Below are 24198 nucleotides of genomic sequence, written 5' to 3' on the forward strand. Positions count from 1 at the left end.
TTTAGAAATAATCATAAGTTTATTGGAAGTATTATAACAAAGAATAAAATTCTACCTGACAATACGAGTGACATTGTACAGAGCAAAAAATGAGTTCAAAACAGTTGACAAGCAACAATCGTGAACATTTTAAAATTCATGTAATGATGTCGATCTTATCAACAACATGTCAACTAAAAATATTTACCTTCCATAACATGATTTGTTCAGTATATTTTCATCATGTGACATGGCACGGGTTATAAAACTCGTTTTGATAAAAAACAAAGAAAGATGTATCACTTGTTCTCACCCTTACTATTCAGAAACACATTGAAAGAACATAATCAAGTGTAACTCCAAATCAATTACGACCAAAACAGCGAAGACCAATCTAATGAGATTCACGAGTATCAAGAGTAATTAGGGCTTAGTTAGTGGTCATCTTGCCACTAAACTCACTCACGCACTCACTCAACCACTCAAAAATGCGAATACGCATTTTCAAAATCTACGAGTATAATACCTTTGAGACGTTCGGCTCCAGTTGACTTTGGGGTAAAAGTATACAGTATATTTAAGTATGCTAATTCACGCACCTACTAGAGAAAATCATTATGGACACAAACTGCAGCTGAGGTTATGATAAGCAACAATCAACGTGTTTAGGACTTAACTATAAAACAAAAAACCACAAACTCACAACGATACTCGTGTCAGAAGACCGTGATTGATGCATGCCTACGTACAAGCAAGGTGTCAATCACCGGATTGATTAGTCTGTAATTGATCAGTTACAGCTTTCTGTCATATACCTGGAATCCTTAGCTGGAATTTACTGCAACGCAACCTATGCTTACACTTATTGCAGGGCCCGAGCGATTTAATTTGACGGGTGGTTAGTAAAAGTTTCGCAGTTTGTTTATTCACACACACACAAAAACAACTATTGGTGGTACATGAGAAACGTGCAATATAGATCCGCATATGATAATATAACCAATCAAGATGACAGCAATATAATGTTAATACACATATTTCGTGAATAGTTCAATGAAATGTGACAAAAATATGTTAACATGATTCTCATGCAGTTGCAAGTAACTAAAAATGGTGTTGATTTTTCCCTTGTCTTGCTCCCGTGTTGAATGGGAAGAATTGGAATATTTGATTATGTAACATGGCAGTGGATTTTGTATTCTGATACATATTCTTTACTAAGCTAGGAAATTTACCTGATATTCCGCAGTTTAGCAGTTGTACCAGCCCTGGTACAAGCCGTGATATTGCTGTAATATTGCTAAAAGTGACGTATGGCTGAAGTCCCTCACGTTGATACAGGCGTCTGACATCGTACCCCTACCAGCCAGAATCGACGCCCACACTATTGCCTGGTTCAGAATAAGTACTTTAAAAAGAACGTCGCCATGTTACCAATTTCGGCCTTAAACAAACCAAACGCAAACGAAGACAGTGTTTGCTTTCGTTTTAAGTGTTCTACTAAAATGTACGTAACAATGATCTTTTGATGGGTAAGTGTTTATGTTTGATTATTGTAAATCTTTGCATTGTAGACATTCTACATGTACTATGATTTAAGTACAGTTCCTATAGCCTTAACTGCCTAGATACGTGCAGAAACCTATCGAGAGGTTTAGATGCCGGTTCGGCCTGATTGTGTTTGTTAGCTCCTTACCGGTGCCAAGCACGGGGCTGTGGGGTAGTGATTAAAACGTTGTGTCGTCACGCAGAAGACCCCACACGTTTGATTCCCACATGGGTACAATGTCTGAAGCCCATTTGTGGTGTCCCTTGCCGTCGTACTGCTAGGATAAAAGCGGCGTAAAACTATACTCACTTTTGCACCCACGCAGGGGTTTTGCCTGGGGTCTATAGTACCTACGATATTTCGGGCTATCCTTCAACTTCAACATCAAGCTGAACGTCCCTACTGAAACAATGTTCAGCTATTACATATTACGAACACGATGTATTCATCATGTTCGTCCAACTTCTAAATGCCTATGAAAGGCTACGTTCCTTTGTATGTCAGTCTATATACTTTCGCCTTCATCTTCAATAATGTATTCTAACATGCTAAATTGCTGCCAAATTGCTTTTGGCTCAGTATCTTGAACCTTCATTGCCATCCTCGTCATCTTCATCTTCATCTTCTTCATTTTCGTGACCAAAATGTCCTTCTTCATCCTCGTCCTCACCATCAAGTCCAATGATCACAACAACGTCCACATCTTCATCAATATCTACCTCTGCCATTGCTTCCTCCAATACAACAAAGTCATCATCGTACCCAAACCCGTCCACAGAATCGACATCGTCCTCATCAGCGTCAACGACATCGGTGCCAGACGCCACCCATCTGTCTGGAACTCGAGGAAATACAGCACTACCTGTAAATTGTTCGGTTCTTGGAGCAGCTTGGTTCTTCTTTACATCAAGATTGTCAGTTCTTGAAGCAACCTCGTTCTTGTCGTGAAGATTATCGGCTCCAGATGCTGCTTCGCGTTCCTTTGCATCGAGATGATCGGGTCTAGATTCTACTTGAAGCCCTTTCACTCTACTAGCATCTGGTCTTTTTCGACGCATACTTCTAGAGTGTCGGATAACCCGGACCTGCAACATGACGTTGATCAAACGTGAGTGAAGTTTACAAATTATGGATGACAAGATCTAGCTTATTGCACAGACAACGTTTCGATGTAGATTTGTACACGTTATCAAACTAAAAGTGACTAGAACCAAATGATAAGAAGTATTTATGTGTACTATGTTTTGACAAACAGCAGATTAACATGGTATGTTTTGACAATCAGCAGATTAACATGGTAAGAACAACAACAGGTGATGAAGCCAATAAACAATGGAGATAAGTTTGTAAACACAAGCCAATAAGGGGCTTCATAGTGTTTACAGTTTCATTTAATCGTGCACAGGCCGATGGTATGTCGTATCCTTGGTCTTTGCTGATCAAAGGTTTGTGGCGGCAGATTTCGCTAACTGTCAAAATCTCGGTAGTTAAGGTTTTATGTTCCTTTATGAGTGTATCAACGGGAAGGAGCAACACAAGGAGTCACCACATTTACAGCACCCCCTAGCACCCCTCTGAGGGGTTCTTTTTGGAGGGTGGATTCCTGTTTGGTTTATTGTACCTTTCGGAAGGAAACTTTCCATTGAAAAATCAAAACTGATCTGTCAGTACGCGACATAGAAATAGAAAATGAACACGGTTTGTACATTATCAAAGATTATGTGATGGGGGTGCCAGTGCTCTAGTCAAAATACATGAACTGTTTAAACGTGCAACTCCTTTGTGTGTGTGTGTGTGTGTGTGTTGTAAATGTTCCACTGTGTAATGTGTCTTTCACACTAAAAGCTATGTGAATGGTTTAATTGTGTTATTATGTATCTTGTATTAGCACATGACACCCTTCTTCTTTCTTGTATGGTTTAAACATATTTATTTCCAAAGGAGGAATCGGATTGGTAAACAAGCAGTATATTGCTTATGTGAACACCGCATGTTCTTTCTTGTATCTCTGTATGTATAATGCTTTCTTGCATATGGGAGACCTTTCATACAGTAGTCCACTTTGAATTCAATTATTCAAACATGCGCACATATAATCCCATTCTCTAAAGACACATAAAGGGGAGTCAATGGCTGTCCACCAACCATGCTTGGGCCATGATTCGAATCGTATACATACCCGTGTATAACGAACTCGCTAATAACGACCTGATTTTTCCCTCACATCTGTACACTTTCATCAAAATGCGCCAAACGTACTAGGGTTATAACTAACAAACCTTAGTGAAACGTTCGTTACAGGTGTATTTTATTGTATGCAAATATCAACAACTACACATCGAACATTTTTGTTTCTCTGCTATTGGCAGGTGCTCCTTTCATCTTCTGCAGGTCCCAGAAACCTATGCTGTTCTTATGAGGCGATGCAGGTTCGTGTAAACATACTTACTTACTCGGATGATAATGTATCATCGTATACAACTGTAAACATCGATGCTCACACCATCGATCGCTGTATGAACAGTTCCGCCACTCAACCAGTCACAGCGATGTTCTACTTTTCTTCCAAATATCTTTTTGCGCTATTTTGTCCCGCAAGCGCTAACGATATCAAAGCCTTTACAGCCACATGTCGTATTACCGAGAGCATGCCGTATGTAAAGAATAACAGCAAATATGGTAATTATTGCGACTAGAATAGCCATGACAGGCGTTTCTTAGTGATGCCCGTCCCAGCAATATCTGGTTCAGATATGATCATTTACTGGCAGACATGTGGATGGGGCATTCAACAACAAACTCACCCTCTGGAGATGTTCCTGGCGTTTCTTCGCTCCTATTTCCGGTTTTGTGTATGGACTTTCCCTGGCCAAGTCTTCCTCTGATACTGAAGAATACAATACACACAATATACAATACACACAATATACAATACAATACAATGTACCATCACTGTTGTGTTGATATCATCCAAGGAGAAATGTTTTCACTTTGTTTGAGATACTTTCCTTCAATATCACTGATAAATGTAACTGTAGTACCCTTAATCAGAGCGTCATTTGGACAAGTTGTTATTGTGTGCTTCAAGGCATATTTGAGCAACTGCCGTTTCCATATTACGAATAATAAGGTAATATTGCCCATTCTCCCGCTAAGTATAACATAATTCATAACCACTCACCCCTTTCCGTAATCTACAAATACAGAAGGTCATTACACCTGAACGTTCTGATTTTCATTCAGTTCTTGTAAGTATTTATCCCACAACGATACCGGACCACTTCGATGCTCCAGTGATATATACGTAATCGCCTTCAATCACTAATTGCCGATCCTTATCTGGGTTATACCCGCCTGATCAAAACTATGTTAACCGCCTTCAATCACTAACTGCCGACCCTTATCTGGGTTATACCCGCCTGATCAAAACAATGCTAAACGCCAGCAAATGAGTATTTCTTGTTCAGGAGACTTAACGCCGTTTGTCATGAAAGAAAGGGTACAGTCCTTAACGGTTATTTCAACTTCATAAGAAGAAGTTCATATGCGACTATACCCCTTATATAATAAATGTTCTGTTTAGTTAATCTTCCCTTAAACGGCGCTACGCGTCGAATTTTAAAGGTACAAAAATACCATTGAAGCAGGGACCTACATAGATTTTTGCCCCCAACAGGAGTTCCGACCACCACCAGCAATGCAACATATTTTTCGGACTAAGCGACAGCTCACGTAACCAAATATGTAAGGGATGTTATATCAAGGTTTGCAATCAATCAATCCCTTTCCGGGACTATTATCTGTAAAGTAGTAGAGGAGCGGCTGGGTAGCCTAGCGGTTAAAGGTTTCGCTCATCACGCCGGAGACCCACGTTCGATTCCCAACGTACAATATTTGGAGCCCACTTTGGTGTCCCCCGCCGTAATACTGCTTGAGTATTTGCTAAAATCGGCGTCAAACTAGACACACTCACTCACTCACTCAGTCAGTATCCTCCAGGAAAGTGGAATAAATATCAGATATAAATGTCACATTTGACCACTTTTCATAAGACACTGCGGTTTTTTTTAATTAAAAGCTGAATACATCGTAGAAGTTGCATCAAAGATATGATGTGGAGAAGGCAGAACCATACTGGTACACATCGAAGACAATAAAATAACATCTACCAAAGCAAGGCTTCACACCCTAGATTGGTGTTCAAGAGGACGTGTTCTTCCTACCAGGTATGCCGTTCTTGAACCACGGATGGTTGAGGATATTTGGCCAGTTGAGTCGACTGTGCTGATCACACACCAGAAGCCTCCGGAGCAGGTCCGTCAGCTTGCTGCTCATCTTCTTCGGGAGCTCTACAGAACGATGGAGCTTGCACAGAGCTTTTAGGCTTTTTGTTTCGAATAGTCGTTTACCAACAAACAGTTCGTATATAATGCACCCCAGAGCCCTGGAAAGGAATGGTTGACTACTTCAGGCAGTGCTCTCTGTATGATAACCACGCACTTTCAGTCAGTTTCTAGGCAATACCAATGTTTGTATACTACATGGATGTATTTATATCCTGACTATTGTTTACAAATAGTATTATGATTATTATTTACAATGTTATATATAGCTGCCCTGTGGATGTAAACCTGTAGAACAGTACATGATGCAAACGAAATTTCCTTGGATATAATAAAAACATTTATCTTATCTGAAAATGGTAAGTGCTCGAATTGGTCCTCGTTCCGAACGATCGTAGCGCTGTGAACGTCAAACGTTTAAGTTAAAGATGTTACCGACATCATAACCGAACGATCGTAGTGCTGTGAACGTCAAACGTTTAAGTTAAAGATGTTACCGACATCATAACCGAACGATCGTAGCGCTGTGAAAGTCAAACGTTTAAGTTAAAGATGTTACCGACATCATAACCGAACGATCGTAGCGCTGTGAACGTCAAACGTTTAAGTTAAAGATGTTACCGACATCATAACCGAACGATCGTAGCGCTGTGAACGTCAAACGTTTAAGTTAAAGATGTTACCGACATCATAACCGAACGATCGTAGCGCTGTGAAAGTCAAACGTTTAAGTTAAAGATGTTACCGACATCATAACCGAACGATCGTAGCGCTGTGAACGTCAAACGTTTAAGTTAAAGATGTTACCGACATCATAACCGAACGATCGTAGCGCTGTGAAAGTCAAACGTTTAAGTTAAAGATGTTACCGACATCTTAACCGAACGATCGTAGCGCTGTGAACGTCAAACGTTTAAGTTAAAGATGTTACCGACATCATAACCGAACGATCGTAGCGCTGTGAACGTCAAACGTTTAAGTTAAAGATGTTACCGACATCATAACCGAACGATCGTAGCGCTGTGAACGTCAAACGTTTAAGTTAAAGATGTTACCGACATCTTAACCGAACGATCGTAGCGCTGTGAACGTCAAACGTTTAAGTTAAAGATGTTACCGACATCATAACCGAACGATCGTAGCGCTGTGAACGTCAAACGTTTAAGTTAAAGATGTTACCGACATCATAACCGAACGATCGTAGCGCTGTGAACGTCAAACGTTTAAGTTAAAGATGTTACCGACATCATAACCGAACGATCGTAGCGCTGTGAAAGTCAAACGTTTAAGTTAAAGATGTTACCGACATCATAACCGAACGATCGTAGCGCTGTGAAAGTCAAACGTTTAAGTTAAAGATGTTACCGACATCTTAACCGAACGATCGTAGCGCTGTGAACGTCAAACGTTTAAGTTAAAGATGTTACCGACATCATAACCGAACGATCGTAGCGCTGTGAACGTCAAACGTTTAAGTTAAAGATGTTACCGACATCTTAACCGAACGATCGTAGCGCTGTGAAAGTCAAACGTTTAAGTTAAAGATGTTACCGACATCATAACCGAACGATCGTAGCGCTGTGAACGTCAAACGTTTAAGTTAAAGATGTTACCGACATCATAACCGAACGATCGTAGCGCTGTGAACGTCAAACGTTTAAGTTAAAGATGTTACCGACATCATAACCGAACGATCGTAGCGCTGTGAAAGTCAAACGTTTAAGTTAAAGATGCTACCGACATCATAACCGAACGATCGTAGCGCTGTGAAAGTCAAACGTTTAAGTTAAAGATGTTACCGACATCATAACCGAACGATCGTAGCGCTGTGAACGTCAAACGTTTAAGTTAAAGATGTTACCGACATCTTAAGCATGATCATCGTTTTGTTCATACCTGTCCCTGGGTCACTGAGTTGTTCCTTTAACTTAAATCTAAATCACTCAGTGTGTAGAATTTCCTTAATCATTACTAACTTCTTCTGAACAGTTAGTTAAGTTCTTCTGTACCATGAGGATGTTTGTCACTGACGATGAAAGAATGATCGGTCCAGGTATTTACAAAGCGATTTTAAATGTGATTCACTGCATTAAAAATAAATGCTTCTCGGGCACGTTTTTCGAAAGTGACGAGGCCGGTAGGACTTTTTTTTCAATTTTTTATTTTGTGACGAGGGAGAAACACTTTTTTTTTTCGCTCTCAGAAATACAGACTGGAAAGTTGAGCGCGTGTTAATAGGTTGCAGATTCAGTCATACTTGTTCTTACATTCATTCTTATAGTGGACAAATGGATGATGGGGACGTGGCCAAGTGTCAAAATTATTTTTTTTTAAATGGCAATATGGTTAATAAATAGTTACGCGTACAAGTAAAAGTGACGCGCCGATGCCCGAGAAACATTTCACCTTTTTCATTTGCCTAAGGTTTAGTTTTCAAACGCCTGTTACATTCAGGAACATTAAATTCAGGACAAAATGAAGATATATATCCATGAAGAGTAATAGTCAACTGAAATATTTACCAAATGTCCACCTTCTCTGTATAATGGACAAACGCCTCGGGACCAAAGAGCTCCGGTGCCATGTAGATAAGCGTTCCCTGTTAATGAAAATATTACATTGTAAGGAAGCGTTCTCTTGACTAGCAGCTTTCCTTTGAGTGACCTTGATTGAAGCAAAGTAAGTGCTTCCGGTATAATTTCATATGCACCCATTTCTTGTCATTTCATAGTAAGTGCTGTTACATTTTATCGATTGTTGATGGACAGTCCCTTGTGACCCTCAGTTTTCACGGGACATCATTAACTGAAATTTTCTTTAAAAAAAACCCATGAATAGCTAACCTGGATAGTTCTTGCATAGTATTTTTCTTGCATCATTCGCGCGAATCCAAAGTCACAAATTTTAATTGTGTTGTTCTGGGTGACGAGAATGTTCTGTGGTTTGAGGTCCCTGTGCAGCACCTTCTCGGAGTGGAGGTAGTACAGCCCAGAACAGATCTGGCACGAGAGCTCGCGCACCTGAAACGTAGTGATTATTGAGGGATTATGTACAATGATGCGGTGTTAAGAGCTGCACATGTGAAAGTGGAATAAATTCAAACAAGCTGGTAACTGTCATACTTTAATCTGACGGTTGTTGCACATTTTGGTCCAGCAAGTGAGTATTGTTATACGCAGAAATATTCAAGCTATATCACAGCTGGGGTCACCAGAAATGTTCAGTCACTGTATCCATGTGAGGAATCGAACCCAGATGTTGGGAATGATCAGCCAACACATTAACCGCTTAGCTACCCCGCTACTCTTTTGGAGCGGATGAGATGGAAAGTCGCATTCAAGATTATTTGATGTAGTAATGTGCATGCACGTACAGACTGAAACGGCACTGATAATATATTTCAGTGCTCAGGTGGCACCCGTTAAATTATTTAAATAATACCCACCATGATTCATTTAATCGAAAAATGAAATAATTTGACCAGTTCAAATTATAGAAAAGCAGTTTGTGCACACCAGGAATTTATTTGTTGGTACACTCAATTTCACAACTTAACATGGGCGTGGCCATTTTGAATTCCACTGCCCATGACAGGAAATCCCGGTTTGGATGATAACAGTTTGTGGGTTAAAGGTCTGGGACAAATGCTAGTGAAATCCTGCTCGCATGTTGACAGGTTTGTATGATGTTTATAGATATATTAAACAATACACTGAAATGACATACTGTTGCCAAGTCTAGATCGTCAAAAGGAACGGTCATATCTAATTTAACAAAGGCACACCCAAAATGTCTTTCTTGTCTCCTGTGGCAGTTCTATCTCTAAAGCATGAGAACGGATTGTTAATGATTGGGACACCAAGGGACACCAAGGACAGGCACCTAGTCTGAGCACTGACAACTGCTAGGCGCGAAGGTATATTATTATTTGGGATTATCAGTCGAAGTCACATCGTTTGCCTGTCGCCGTCCTAGGCAATATCGTGTAAGAGATGGAGTGTGCGAGAGTCAGAGGGAATAAGTGTGTGTGTGAGAGAGAGAGAGAGAGAGAGAGGGAGCCAGTCGAAGACAATCACACATTGTCGCAGCAAACGGCAATATTCCGCGGGAGTGTATGAGAGATAGTGATCGAGAGAGAGAGAGTGATCGATCGAGAGAGAGTGATCGAGAGAGAGATAGAGAGTGATCGAGAGAGAGGGTGATCTAGAGAGAGAGAAAGTGATCGAGAGAGAGAGTGATCGAGAGAGATAGAGAGTGATCGAGAGAGAAAGAGATCGAGAGTGATCGAGAGAGATATAGAGTGATCGAGAGAGAGGGTGATTGAGAGAGAGAGAGAGAGAGAGAAAGTGACCGAGAGAGAGTGATCAAGAGAGAGGGTGATCGAGAGATAGAGTGATCGAGAGACTGATCGAGAGAGAGTGATCGAGAGAGAGGGTGATCGAGAGATAGAGTGATCGAGAGACTGATCGAGAGAGAGTGATCGAGAGAGTGATCGAGAGTGATCGAGAGAGAGTGACAGAGAGAGTGATTGAGAGAGAGAGAAAGAGAAAGAGAGAGGTGGGGGGTTGGGGAAAGAGTGCATGTCTGTCTGCATGGACGATTGTCTGCATGCTTCTATCCCACTGGGACACACTGCCTCATGAACAAGCCTCTCAGTAACAGCACACTGAGTCTGAATCTACCAGTTCATGTCACGTCTATGATGACGAGTGCCTGGCATCTGCAAATGTCTCAGATATGACATGACCAGGGTTCGAATGGCCGCTACGGAGAAACGCCGCATGCAGTGGCGAGCAAACGGGGAACTATTATTTGCCGGTCACACTTATCAGTTCTGTCGCTAATAAGTTTGACCGTATTGGCCCAGAAAGCTTGCGGTTTGGATGATTACTGTTCAAACGTCTATGTGATTAAACTAACATTTTTTTATAAATCGAAAACTTGGAAAACCAAACGATCCTATGGCAAAGGTGACGTCGTGTTTCGTAAGTATTTACTGTCAGAACTCTTTTTGCATTAAGCGATCATTGAAAGCATTTCCCTATTCTAAAGACGCCGTAGATTTAATGATGAAAATTATCAGTCGAGTGCTCGATCAATCAAACTTCGTGGTATGTATACAATAATACCTCTTTAACTAAAGACCCATTATTTCATCCTCAGTGAGACCATGTTACGCTGGAATATTATCTTCAACTTTGTTGTTTCATTGTATTCCTGAGGTCTTATCTGCAACTTTGTTGTTTCAGAGTATTCCTGAGGTCTTATCTGCAACTTTGTTGTTTCATTGTATTCCTGAGGTCTTATCTGCAACTTTGTTGTTTCATTGTATTCCTGAGGTCTTATCTGCAACTTTGTTGTTTCAGAGTATTCCTGAGGTCTTATCTGCAACTTTGTTGTTTCATTGTATTCCTGAGGTCTTATCTGCAACTTTGTTGTTTCATTGTATTCCTGAGGTCTTATCTGCAACTTTGTTGTTTCATTGTATTCCTGAGGTCTTATCTGCAACTTTGTTGTTTCAGAGTATTCCTGAGGTCTTATCTGCAACTTTGTTGTTTCATTGTATTCCTGAGGTCTTATCTGCAACTTTGTTGTTTCAGAGTATTCCTGAGGTCTTATCTGCAACTTTGTTGTTTCAGAGTATTCCTGAGGTCTTATCTGCAACTTTGTTGTTTCAGAGTATTCCTGAGGTCTTGGAGGGAACAGATGTAACTACTCGTACCTTGTCTTCCTTGAATTTCCCCTTAGGCTCTGCCCTCATAGCCTTGAACAATTCCTTGACAGCATATTCGAACACAAGCACGATCTGTAAATATACATGGAACAATATTATACACAAGACACTACAGACTGACGCTTGACGGAACATACAGTATGTTTCAGTATACCAACTTTCGGCCTTGATAGTCCAGGAGACTGAATATGGCAAAGGCTTAAGGATGCTGGAGCAGTGGAACCCGTTAGTTCTGAACCTACATGCTTGTCAGTCTCGAAGTTGTCCAGCATCTGTACAATGTGCGGGTGTTCAAGTTTCTTGAGGAGGTGAATCTCGTTGCGAGCATCCTTGATGTGTTTCTCTGTAACATTCTTGGGGATGTACTTGAGCGCGCACACCTGGAACACCAGTTTTAGACTTGAAATTCACAATATGAGAAGGAAAACCTGAAATAATAAGTGAAGTTGAGTTCACTGTTTCAACAGCGCGTCTAAAAGGATTTTACGGACGCAGATGACCTTGAATACACACACGAACACACACCGAGACTCTCTCAGCCCGCATTATTTTCCCCTTTTCCAATTTGCATTGGGTTATTTGCTACAATCAAAGTTGTATATAATCAAAAACTATAAGCGTTAGTCTAAGTGAGCTCGCAAAGACATTACATCCCTATATTATAAGGAATGTATCTTCACCAGCTAATCAGTGGCATGTCGAGGAAAGAGTGCCTGTCGGGGTCTGCTAACCCAAAACTTGGATTAAAAAGAGTCTGTTTGTTGTTATAAGTTTGTTTTATGATTTTCAAAAGAGTGCCGCATTTCCCCCCAAAATATATCCCACACCTAGAGAATAAATTAGATCTTTACATTAGATGCCCATTTCACTCCATCAACACCTGTGAATTTTAATAACATATTACATGCTAACTTTCCATATCTATTTCCTTGCAGACATACGATTCGTATCCTGAGTTTAATTATTAAATAACATCGATGTCAAACTTCAGCATGGTATTTCAGTGAGTCAGCACATTAGTACAGGTCTCAGGTCTAAGAACGAGGACGTGAACGAGCAAGCACGTCGCCATACTAGTGCAATGAAAGAATTCTGTGAATTAGTTCACAGATTGCAAATTCCAGCTTTATCACGACGGCCTGTAGATACTCAAGTCTGGACCAGACAGATGTTTTAACGAGGCAGGATCCACGTCATGGAAAAACTACGTCGTCCTTGACCTCAGATGCCCCCGCGTCATTTACGGCGGCGGGAATATGACCGACCAGGGGCCCGTTTCACAAAACTCTCGTAAGCCTAAGGTCTCGTAACTTTTCTCGTAGCATTGGTACCTCCTATACTGAAACATAGGAAGCAGGAATGCTACGAGGAAAGTTACGAGATCTTAGGCTTACGAGAGTTTTGTGAAACGGGCCCCTGGTCTCTAAGATACTGGAAGTCGCATTACAGATTTCAACCCTTTAGATTTCGTGCCAGGGCTTAACATGCTGAACGATGCTAGTGATATCGACCATCAGGTTATCTGGTCCAGACTTGATGATTTACACATAACAGGAGTGAGTGAGTTCCGTTTTACGCCGCTCCAGGCAACATTCTAGTAACATCACGACGGGGACACCAAAATAGTCTTCATACATTACATCCATGTGGGGTATCGAACCCGGGTTTTCGGCGTGACGACAGAACGCTTTGACCACTTGGCTACCCCACCACCTAACACAGCTGGAATATTGCTAACTGTGGTACAACATAGGAACACAGTCGTTATTCCAAATGAAACTGAAACGACATGGAATGATCCAAATGCAGTTAAAAGCGTAATGCGTTAAACTAAACCCACTCACTCTCTACTGAGTCTACATGTGTATGGATTGTGTCGACACATACCTTATCCTTGTTGTCCCGTCTCCTGCCCTTGTACACAACTCCATACGACCCCCCGCCGATCCTCTTCAGGAGCTCGTATTTGTCGTCAGACATCGCCAAACCTGAAACAGGGACAAGATGGTCACCACACCCCTAGGTCGTCATGACAACTTCAGGTAAAACTCTGGAATTTACAAGCACATTTACATCAAACACATATACCTCCACCGAATCTGACATATGAATATCTGTTGACTGAACACACCGCGTCAGTGTACTAAACACGTATAACCTGCCTAGCTCAGTCTGTTCACAGGCTGTATATACATGTACGCTCTGATAATTACGTCCTTCACCTTGAATGTCAGAGGTCAAATGATATTCATGGCTGATTCAATTATTCTGTGACATATAAGTGCAACACATACTAGGTCTCACTAACAAATGCGGATACGACAAGTTTGGTCCAGAAATGTCAACGTGACACATCGGCGTTATAAAGGAACTACAACCGTTCGTCGCGAATGACCTAGCCTCGCATTATCTCTCGACTTCCGACAACAGTGACCGACATATTAGCGTGGAGCAAAACACGTGAGTCCCTGCCTTCACTATCTTATCAAATATTATCTTCTTCTCCCTCGAGACAAACCAGCTTCAACTGTGATGTTAATAATTCTTGTGACATCATACACTATCTATCATGTCATCACGCGTACGGGTAGTTGTTAACTTCATTAACGAAGCTAAACTACGAACTTGTTCACCAAATTGTCAGTTACTATTTTTACCTCCTCGTTATCAGTTATTAATATATCAGTTGATATTACATTATTACGACATCATCATAACTAAGATTAACCAGAACAGTATCGTTTATGACACAGCAATCACTGTCAACGCTCATAGTTTTTACGACATGTTTCACAAACAATGATATATACCATGGTTGACAACACTTCTGGTTAAGGCTCCTGACAAGGTTATATAGGCAGCGGTTATTTAATCGACCCAGCACAGATATGAACATACAGTAAACCGAGCTTACACCTTCTCTTACCTAGATGTTGCGAAGCTCTATCTCAACTCAGGTACCGCATGGGTTTTGCCATTAACTACCTGTACAGGTAAATCTGTGTGACCGAGCAGTTTGGCCGTGCTCGGGTGAGTCACGGCCGCGCCCGGGTTTGTTTACTGGGTTACGTGAGCTTTTCAAGTTCCCAGGGAATTCCTCTTACTATTGCGCGCGTCGTTTTCGTAGGGGCTGACAAGAGGTATTTGTGAAGGTTGTTTTCCGTGGTTCGGATCGATTCGTTCGGGTGCGATTCGTTAAAGTGTCGTGCCGCGTGTTAATTTTCATAATATTTTACAAGGTGAATTTTGCATGGATGTATGTATTTGGTTATTGCGAAATACTAGTAACTGTTTGAATTATATGGATGTAATTACCATACCGAAATCAGGTATCTGATCTTAACAGGAAACACGCCCATTACGTCATGCACAACATGGATGCTACGTATTTCAGGTCTTAAAGAACAACAAATGAGTGAGCGAGTAAGTTTTGTTTTACGTGGGTACAATGTTTGAAGCCAATTTCCTATGTTCCTCGCTGTGATATTGCTGGAACACTGCTAAAAGCGGCGTTAAGCTAAACTCACTCACTCACCTACTCCCCCGGCCTTCCCTTCAAAACCGTCAAGAGACCAGTTTAAGCACAGGCAGACAGACACCCCCACTCAAATATAAACACCCACACTCCGACACACACCGCACACGCTTGCGCGTACGCACATTAGCTCAAAGAGAATATGAGTACCACCCAGTACGGGATCGGGTGGTCCGACATGTCCGGCCCGACATGGTTGACACATGACATCATATCCCACTTGTGTAGGTCGATGCTAATGTTGTTGATCACTGGTTTGTCCGGCCCAGACTTTATTAATTACACACCGCCATATACAGTGGAAGCTGTCTAAACTGGCACCCATTGTCCGGGACTGATTAAATGATCTGGTTTAACAATGTGCCGGATTGTAGAGCTGATGATAAATTACAAGCCACATATGGGACTGAGATTTTATGCCCGTGCTGACAACTTGCCGGATTGCTCAGATGCCAGTTCTGACTGCTTCTACTATAACTGGAATATTGCTGAGTGCGATATTAAACAACAGCAAACAAATATACACACAGCGGCACACATACACGGAAATGACCTAACCGATTTAAAGCTGGATACAGATATTACTATGCTGTATATTCACCCAGCTGTTGTTTCCTGTTATCAAGGACATTTAACATGCAATGTACTGTCAGTACATCTGGTTGCAGTAGCTGTTACACACCATAGTTCATTAGGGAGACAACGTTCCAAGGTGTGAGGCAAAGGTTGTACCTTCTAGCCCCTGTGCAGTCAATAAATGGCCGTGGTTGTTACTTATAGATCAATTCCTCAGTGTTCTGATGACCTGGTCGTGACCTCTCCCTGCTATTTTCGTTATGCTTAACTGGACAGAGCAGATTAAAGAATGCCGATAGGATACTCGTAGGTATATTTACATCGTATAAGAATGTATATTTAGATATTATAAATAGTGAGAGAAAATACAGTGAATATTTTCCTCGCCTGTATCCGGAATCCCGTGTAATGAGGATAATCTTTGCTTCACAACACATCACTTGGTTTTATTTTGAAATCGCCAATTTTGATTTATTTCTGTCTTTAGAGTGTTTTTGTTTGGACCACTTTGAGGTTAAGTGTAAGCATGCATTATGTACATTGTTACATAATTACATTTTACAGATATGAAATCTCTCATATTTTAACATTTTTTATTCCCATCCTGTCATGAACAAATCAGTTTCCGAATAAAAAATATTTAATTTCCTATAATTCTGAATCTTAGTTCGGAATAACCTCTGAATTTGGCACACATATTTACTTATTTACCTGTATATAAAAAGAAACGATGATTTTGTTATATTATGTAAATATATAATTTAATTTAATTTTATTTTTGTTATAAATATCATTTTTATCCTCTTCTAACGATTTCCAAGAAACCTGAAAGAAATAATTAGGAAACCGTTAATGATGGTTGTTTGCACATGCGGCTTCATTGTCGCTACGTTTATAGGCACACACAGCAGAAATGCGATGAATCACAATTTGACTCGTATGTGTATGTACGTTTCCCCACACAGTCACTCTTTTATGTACGAGTCAGCGGTAAGAATAGGCCCCAAAGTCCCTGCCCAACACTGACTCTATATTTCATGAATACCTTAAACAGAGTGGTTCTAAAGCGACCAGGTACAGTGTTATACATACAAAACGACCAAACACATTATTTCCCATTTAAAGGAGGACTCTATTGAAACGGTAAGTCGGAAGCATGGTGTCACCGCCTGCTCCAAGGGCACTGTTTTACGTCGCGAAATGTATATAAGTGAGTGAGTTTAGTTTTACGCCGCTCAGTTTAGTTGTTACGCTGAAGACCTGGGCCAAGATTTTCGAAGCTCTCTTGGTACGAAGACTGACGTAAGTGCCATACATTAACATTAACTTACGACTATCTTTGCGTTAAGAGAGCTTCGAAAATCTAGGCCCATGTCGTTATTACGCTGTTTTGGGCAACAGGGGTACCGCCACTGCCTTCATCTATTATCTGTTTTGACAGTAAACCAGAAATATCAAGGCGGGGCAATATATATGGGGTTCATACGTTGTATCCATGTAGGAAATCGAACCCGAATCTTCAACGTGAAGAGCGAACGCTTTAACCACTAGGCTAAACTACCACCCCAATATATATATGTACACGTGGAAACGAATAGCATATGAAAGTACAAGTATTCATTCATTCCGTTCCAAGTTTCGTCACAAGGTATGATTGTAATGTGAGTGAAATTCCGGAAATTCATATAAAGGAACACCTCGTGTTCCCTTATTTATTTCCATGAGTATATAAAAGCAGTCTTCCAAATAACTTGGTCCCTTTTCACAGACTAAACACCGTATCATATTAAGAAGATGTCATGTATGTTTGTGAATAATAGTGAGTGAGTGAATATGGTTTTACGCCGCTTTTAGGAGTATTGTAGCAATATCACGGCGGGAGACACCAGAAATCGACTTCATTATGACAAATAGGTGTGTTGCAAATTCCCTCGCGCTGCCGTGCAACGGAAAGTACGTATGTGAAACACTTATAGGTCTCGCCTTACTCGATCAGAGTCGCTAATACCTTTCAGGTGTTGATAATTCAGCTAATCTTTGTAATTACGCTACTTTAAGTCTGTGATCCGTTATGGATATGTGAAAAAGCCATCCAGCTCACATGATCCGAAGCCTGCTATAGAGTTAGCTGAAGCCGGAAATACTAGTAGTCAGTGGCTGAATTCACTCCAGGCTCAATAGGTAAACAAAACGATTGTACGGGCGTTGTAGATATTTATACTCCATACCTGCACGTTTTTCCATGCCATGTAATAGGTATAAATAGAATTCTCAATATTTTCTTATCGATTTAGATCAGATTGTTATTGCAAGTATACAGCATGTTGAAGGTTAATGTAGAAATAGGGTTGACTAAGACGAGTGGTTCGTATGTTGAGAGTGACGTGGAACCAGTTTTACTTTACTTTTGCGCTTTAAAATTGAAAGTGATACATGTTGTTGTTATTATTATTTAGAAATTATATCAGAATAAAAGCTATACTGTATGCGTTCATTTTGTACACATTCCATTTCAACGCCCTTTTACAATTTCTTTCTTGCAGTCTATTATATATACTCATGGAAACAAATAAAGGAACGCATTTAAGTACACGCGCTCCTTTGTTATTTTCCAGGTTTCTTCACAAGGTATCGTGTGTTCCCTTATTTGTTTCCATGAGTATATTAATATATCAAATATATTCTGTAATGTATTAAATCATGTTAATATACAGTAGACCTATGCTTTATTCTTTAATGACACGAGTAAGTATGAGTGAATGTGGGTCTATCCCGCTTTAAACATTAATCCAACAATATCACGGCGGTTCACCAGAAACTGGTTCACACAACGTGCCCATGTGTGGGATCAAACGCGGGTCTTCGGTGTAAAAAAGGTTTCAGCTGTATGGCTATCCCTTCACCCCTTGTATGAAACTGACAGTCACCTTGGTTAGACTCGGCTGTTTAGATTATTTGTAGGTCGTCGCTTCATAGTATAACTGTGCCTGGTGGCGTTGTCAACAAAAGAGAAAGTATATAAAATGTTTTCACCCTAAACATAGTCATCCATATGAGAAACAATGACATGCTGAAATCAAAGAAGCTGATATTTTAGACATTTTGCGAGGGTGAGGATCTTTAGTGGCGTTTGTGATGGCGTTAAACACTTAAGCGAAAAGTACGGGTATGGTACAGACACATACTGAATACATACTGAGAACATATTCTGTTCGAACCCACACTGGGTGTCAGTACAGAGAATTACATGGGAAACCCTTGTCCCCTGTTGCCCAATATGAGATAAGGCCCTAAAAAACTGGGTTGGACTTGTCTCCAGCAACCCATGCTTGTCGTAAGAAGCGTGAGTGAGTTTTGTTTTACTCCGCACTCAGCAATAATTCACCTATATGGCCGCGGTCTGTAAATAATAGACTTGATTATTCATACACTGCCGCCATATATCTGGAATATTGCGGAGTGCGGCGTAAAGCACCAAAGGAGCAAACAAAACAAAATGATATCATAGACGCGCGTAGATATATCGAAATGTGAAAAATAAAGGAGGGATGTTTTGTTTCTCTCATTGGATTATGTCTCCCCAGGACGACTCAGCCAAGATGCAGGATGACCGGTACGAGACACTGGAGCAGATTGGCAGTGGCGCCTATGGTGATGTGTACAAGGGCAGAAAGAAAGGCGGATCAGGGGAGGTAATAACTAGTAAAAGGTGTAGTGGAGTCGACTTAATGAGTATGGTTTAACACCATTTTTTGCAATGTTCCAGCAATATCACGGCGGTTAAGACCACAACTGTGCTTCGCACATTGTATACCCATGTGGGGAATCGAAAACGGGTTTTCATTGTGACGAATCAATCGTTTGACCACTAGGCTAACTCAGCCCCTATACTAGCCAAGTGAGATATCAATACTGATGTACTTCATGGATACCAACTTCTTTATATCGTGAATGCAACGTTTCGATACAGATTCTTGTACCGTTGCCAAGCTGTACCGCTATCCCTGTTTGAGAACGTTTGTCTATATTACGCGAGTCAAAGAAGTTAACTGGAAAACCGTCCGCAGTTTAATATTGAATACTGTAAGGGACATTCTCGCGATCTCGACCTTTGGAAACATGCTAAAAATGCCAAAAGCGCGAGAATGCGAGGTCGCGAAAATGTCCCTTACAGTATTCCATAGTTGCTTCACAGACACAATATACTTTCTTCCCACAGTCCAGTCATTCCACTAACGGCGATCGCCAGGCAGGGTCACTTTAAGTGACATTATTACCTGTTTCTGTATCGAACGATATCGATCCACCTACTTCCTGGCCACGCGCTTTATACACAAAGGCGGATTGTAAACAAGAAACAGTTTTGTTTGCTTACTTCATGTTTGATGCACCTCTCAGCAATATTCCAGCTACATGAACACAGTCTGTAAATAATCGAGTCTGGACCAGGCAATCCAGTGATTAACATCATGAACGTAGATCTCTGTGGGTCGAATAATGTGTCAACGATGTCAGTGAACCTAACCATCCGATCCCGTTAATCGCCTCTTACGACAAGCATAGGCCACTGAAGGTCAGTTCTATACCTGATCGATCTTCACGGGCAAACTGTATGTGTTACAGATCTGCGCTCTCAAGTACATCTCCTCCTTCAGGACCAAGAAGGAGATGAATGATGTGAGGAATGAGATCCTCATCATGAAGAAGGTGAACCACCCAAACATCATCAAGCTGCTCGACTCCTACGACATCCCTGGATATGTACGTATAGATATTTTGTCCACATATACTCGCCAGGTTTTCTCTAAATGAAATTTGTGATCTTCACAAATGGACAGTAATCTGAAATACATGTTTGCCAATACATGTCATTTGTCAACAAATCCACCCCATGCTCTCCGCAAATGAACGCAATGTTGTCGATAAAAATTAGTTGTTCACATGCTGTCATGCTGTCCACAAGTACACATACAGGTATTCCGAAAAAAATATATATATACATTAAATGACAACATGCAAGTATAATATACTTTCACAGCATACTGCTCTTTATGGTGGTAATTCTACGTGAGATATTTTATTGCCACTTTTAATGTTTTATCACTTATAACCATGAGGGTCACCTTGAGGAGCACCAGAGGTAATGCTCTATAGGATAAGTGAAGGGTAGTGGGGATGCACCCAAAGTATTACACGTGTGTGGTCATGACAAAGCAGAGATCGAATTCGAACCAGCGACCATACGGTCCAATCTAGGGTGCTAGGTTTGTACATAGTAGCACCCTTCAGTCGTGTCAAGGTATTAGGATTCGAACCCAAAGCTTCTCCCGATCTTTGTCAGTAGCCCGCCTGTGCTTGTAGGTGGTAGACAAGGCTCTACTTTACATGGGGCTTTAATTACAAATCAAGCTGACTGGCTGAGCTGTAACCTTAATGCCGTTCAAAGGGGCGTTTTGACTGAATCATTCTCTGTAAATTTATTACATCAAGGCCAAATGTAGATGTAGGACCAAAACCAGCTATTGAGATGCATCCGACCTTATCAAAACCACTGCATGTCTTGACGAAGCTGTGCATCAGTCCTGTCACCCTCCACCACACAACTGGAGTTAAGAATTATGCATTTAGTCTGTAGACACGTGGACTGTGCGGATGAAGTAGTGTTGTAAACCCCGTTTGTTTTTAAATTGATACTTGCTGTAGTCAGTTCCATATCAACAAGATATTTTGAAAGGTGTCATACGAACCTCTGGATGACACTTTTACTGCTGCTGATTGATCTAAACGATGGAGACTTTTATAGCATTTGGCCTAGGATTTCGTTGTAACCACAACACAGTCATCATGCTCGAGTTCCAGTATGCGAAATGGCCACTGACCCACTTGCCCATGGCTAGTGAACATCCAACTGGTAAATCTCCACAGTCATTGGCCAGAGTGGTGAATTTTGGGGCTGGTGACTGGTAGGATCAATTTGTAAATACATCACTCGTTAAGTTACAGTGCACCTTTAAATCGTGCAAGATTACGGCCTGACAAAACATTTCATCTAACATAGTTTTGAAACTATTTCGCACACTCCTGTTCAACACACCTATGCGTCCATCTCTTGATTACATGTCTGTTTGTTTTCAGCTTGTGGTGGTCACAGAGTGTGCTTCTAAAGAGTTATACAAAACGCTCATCGCAGTTGGGTGCTTTCCAGAAAACAGGGTACAGTATATTTGTGAAAATTACAATTTAATGTTTTCATAAAAATATTATCGGAAACTCAGTACATGGACTCAGTACAATTCATAGAATTACCAGACATGTTAATAAAAAAAAACCTGTTTATAAAATTGATATGTAATTCCCAAACATTTCAGTCAGACAAATAGACTGGTAACTTTGCAATGTTACTAGACCAGACATGAATTCACGAACTCACGAACTCAAGACTTTGGGATAAACGTATGAAAAATGGTAAACGTAAAAATTAGCAATGTTTGGTGTCTGTTATCAGGAAATAACAAAAAGCTGGTGGAATGTCAGCATAGTATGTTTAACATACGAAAACTGAAACATTTATTATTCACACTGTTTAAATTCAAACCTGGACATCAAGTGGGTCATCTCGAGCATAGGGATTATTTACAATGAGAAGAGAAAGGTTAGATCAACATAAACAGAAGGCATAATAATTGTTTAACATGATTTACAGTCAGTTTACCAATTTCTTTGAGAGGCATGTTAGGAGTTGTAAAGGTGAAGGGAAAACAGGTTCGGTGGATAGTCAACTTGTTCATTGCAATGAGGTCGACGTTTCGGGGTAGGTTCTAACACGTATCATGTATGTACCTGCACCGAAACGTCAGACTCCTTGCAATAGAGAAACTGACTATCCATGCAGCTTGGTTAACCTTTTGTTTACCTAACACACTGAATAAAGAAACTGAGGACATACAGTTGGTTTAGGCAGGGAACCTCTAACGGGTTATCCCTGGTTTAGGGAATGCAATCATACAGTTCAACCGCCAGCAAAATCAACTGTCGGGAAGGGGGTACTGAGACACTCCGATACGATACGATGAGTGTGAAGATCTTCGTAGAAACTCGTGACTAACTCGTATTTTTCCGGGACAAGCCAAACAACATCTTAGATGTTACGGAAAGGATCGAGTGGTGACGAATGCTCCGTGGGATGCAGTTTAATCAGTCAATCAGTGTCCAGGATTATAAAGGTCCGACAAGACTGACATGTACATATATGTGGCGTCTGAATGGAGTCTTTCGTCACTTTTGGAGTGCCGCGGTACTTTAAACAAGGGAGGTAACTTTTGACAGCACATGGTTTCGAGTCACTCCAAATGTCATGCATTTTAGGGAAACTTCAAACAATGTGAAGACATCAACTGAAGACATTAAGATGATGTGTGAGTGAGTGTATTTTTGCGCCGCACCCACTAATATTCCAGTTATAAGGAGGCGGTCTGTGAATAAAGGTGCAGGGTACTGCAGGCTGACCACCCTTGTGTCGTTGATGCAGCGCGTGACAGTCTGATCAGGACTCAACCTTAGGGTTAAATTGAGAATGTTTTGTGTTAGTCAGGACTTGACCCCGAGACACCCACTAGTGCCACCTAGTCACTGCTGTAATAAAGGGTTATGGATCCTCTGATGGATTCCTGTATTTGAAGAAACAGTTATCCCTGTAAACAGCGCAGGATACAGACCATCTGATTATCTTCTTCTCCATCTCCAGGTGCATGAGATTGCCTGTCAGCTGTCCTCGGCCGTCTTCTACCTCCACGCCAACAGAATCCTCCACCGAGATCTCAAACCCGAGAACGTTCTCCTCATGGGCGACGGCACCGTCAAACTGTGCGACTTCGGCTTCGCGAGGGCCATGGGGGAGACTTACTATGCCACTACTATAAAGGTGAGTGGCAAACAATCATCCAGTCATTGTGAAATGGGAAGTGACACATGAAGATCCGGGTTAGAATCTTCGATTCCCCGCATGAGTGAAGACTATTGCTGGAAGCGGGGTAAAACTAAACTCACTCATGATTAGAAACATTATGGTAAACCTGTTTCCTTATTGCAGAGAACTCCGGTATACATGGCGCCAGAAATAGCAACGGACACATTCGTCTCCTACACAGAAAAAGTGGATATATGGTAAGACAGAATATTTTGTGATTATAATATCGATGGGTTATAAGTTGGCTACATCGACTGCCATTATTAATTCACGTCTTAGGGAAAATATTGAAACACTGACCACGACGTGGGACTCATTTCACACTTGCCCTGTGTTAAAAATGAATTATGCATTCCACAGGTTTCAAGATCCAAGGATAGAATCCCGAAATCACCACAAAAAGAATCATTTTGGTTTATATACTAAACAGCAAAAGAAACGCAACTGTGTCAAGTTTCTAAATAGTAGAAATAAACATGAACGTTTCTTTTGCTGTTTAGTTCGTGTTTCTTCTGT

At 40.9% G+C, this 24198-nt stretch overlaps 2 protein-coding genes across 6 annotated transcripts in view; one reads left to right on the forward strand and one right to left on the reverse strand.

The window, feature by feature from the left end:
* On the reverse strand, positions 1-14660 carry LOC137295587 (uncharacterized). 3 transcript variants are annotated; one of them, XM_067827014.1, is made up of 9 exons: positions 14532-14660; positions 13493-13593; positions 11848-11985; positions 11594-11677; positions 8715-8891; positions 8394-8470; positions 5752-5972; positions 4333-4415; positions 1-2613 (listed from the first exon to the last, which is right to left on the reverse strand). In XM_067827014.1, the coding sequence occupies exons 2-9, from the start codon at positions 13583-13585 to the stop codon at positions 2104-2106; spliced, it is 1383 nt and encodes a 460-aa protein (XP_067683115.1). In that variant the 5' UTR covers positions 13586-13593; positions 14532-14660; the 3' UTR covers positions 1-2103. The 3 variants fall into 3 exon arrangements, with proteins under 3 accessions (XP_067683115.1, XP_067683123.1, XP_067683132.1); XM_067827022.1 differs by lacking the exon at positions 14532-14660 and adding an exon at positions 13694-13783; XM_067827031.1 differs by lacking the exon at positions 14532-14660 and having other exon boundaries at positions 13493-13679.
* LOC137295606 (serine/threonine-protein kinase 36-like) overlaps positions 13496-24198 on the forward strand; it is a 15005-nt gene continuing 4302 nt past the window's right edge. Inside the window, exons 1-6 of one of the 3 annotated variants that reach the window (XM_067827061.1) lie at positions 13496-13647; positions 19301-19408; positions 20340-20477; positions 21852-21929; positions 23461-23637; positions 23806-23879. In XM_067827061.1, coding sequence (XP_067683162.1) covers positions 19316-19408; positions 20340-20477; positions 21852-21929; positions 23461-23637; positions 23806-23879 — 560 coding nt within the window. In that variant the 5' untranslated portion in view covers positions 13496-13647; positions 19301-19315. Of the gene's footprint in view, positions 13648-13825; positions 14066-14506; positions 14599-19300; positions 19409-20339; positions 20478-21851; positions 21930-23460; positions 23638-23805; positions 23880-24198 lie in introns of those variants that run through there. The other 2 variants (XM_067827044.1, XM_067827053.1) reach the window with 2 other exon arrangements.

Source organism: Haliotis asinina, chromosome 1 (assembly GCF_037392515.1).
Source record: "Haliotis asinina isolate JCU_RB_2024 chromosome 1, JCU_Hal_asi_v2, whole genome shotgun sequence".
Taxonomy (NCBI): Eukaryota; Metazoa; Mollusca; class Gastropoda; order Lepetellida; family Haliotidae; genus Haliotis; species Haliotis asinina.

What these genes read in the sequence shown, in the direction of transcription:
- LOC137295587 (XM_067827014.1), bottom strand. Translation starts at nt 13,585, where the DNA reads ATGTCTGACGACAAATACGAGCTCCTGAAGAGGATCGGCGGGGGGTCG. An exon ending in GACGGGACAACAAGGATAAG is followed by an intron (nt 11,986 to 13,492) that starts GTATGTGTCGAC and finishes CTGGTGTTCCAG; the next exon opens with GTGTGCGCGCTCAAGTACAT. An exon ending in GGAAATTCAAGGAAGACAAG is followed by an intron (nt 8,892 to 11,593) that starts GTACGAGTAGTT and finishes ACTACGTTTCAG; the next exon opens with GTGCGCGAGCTCTCGTGCCA.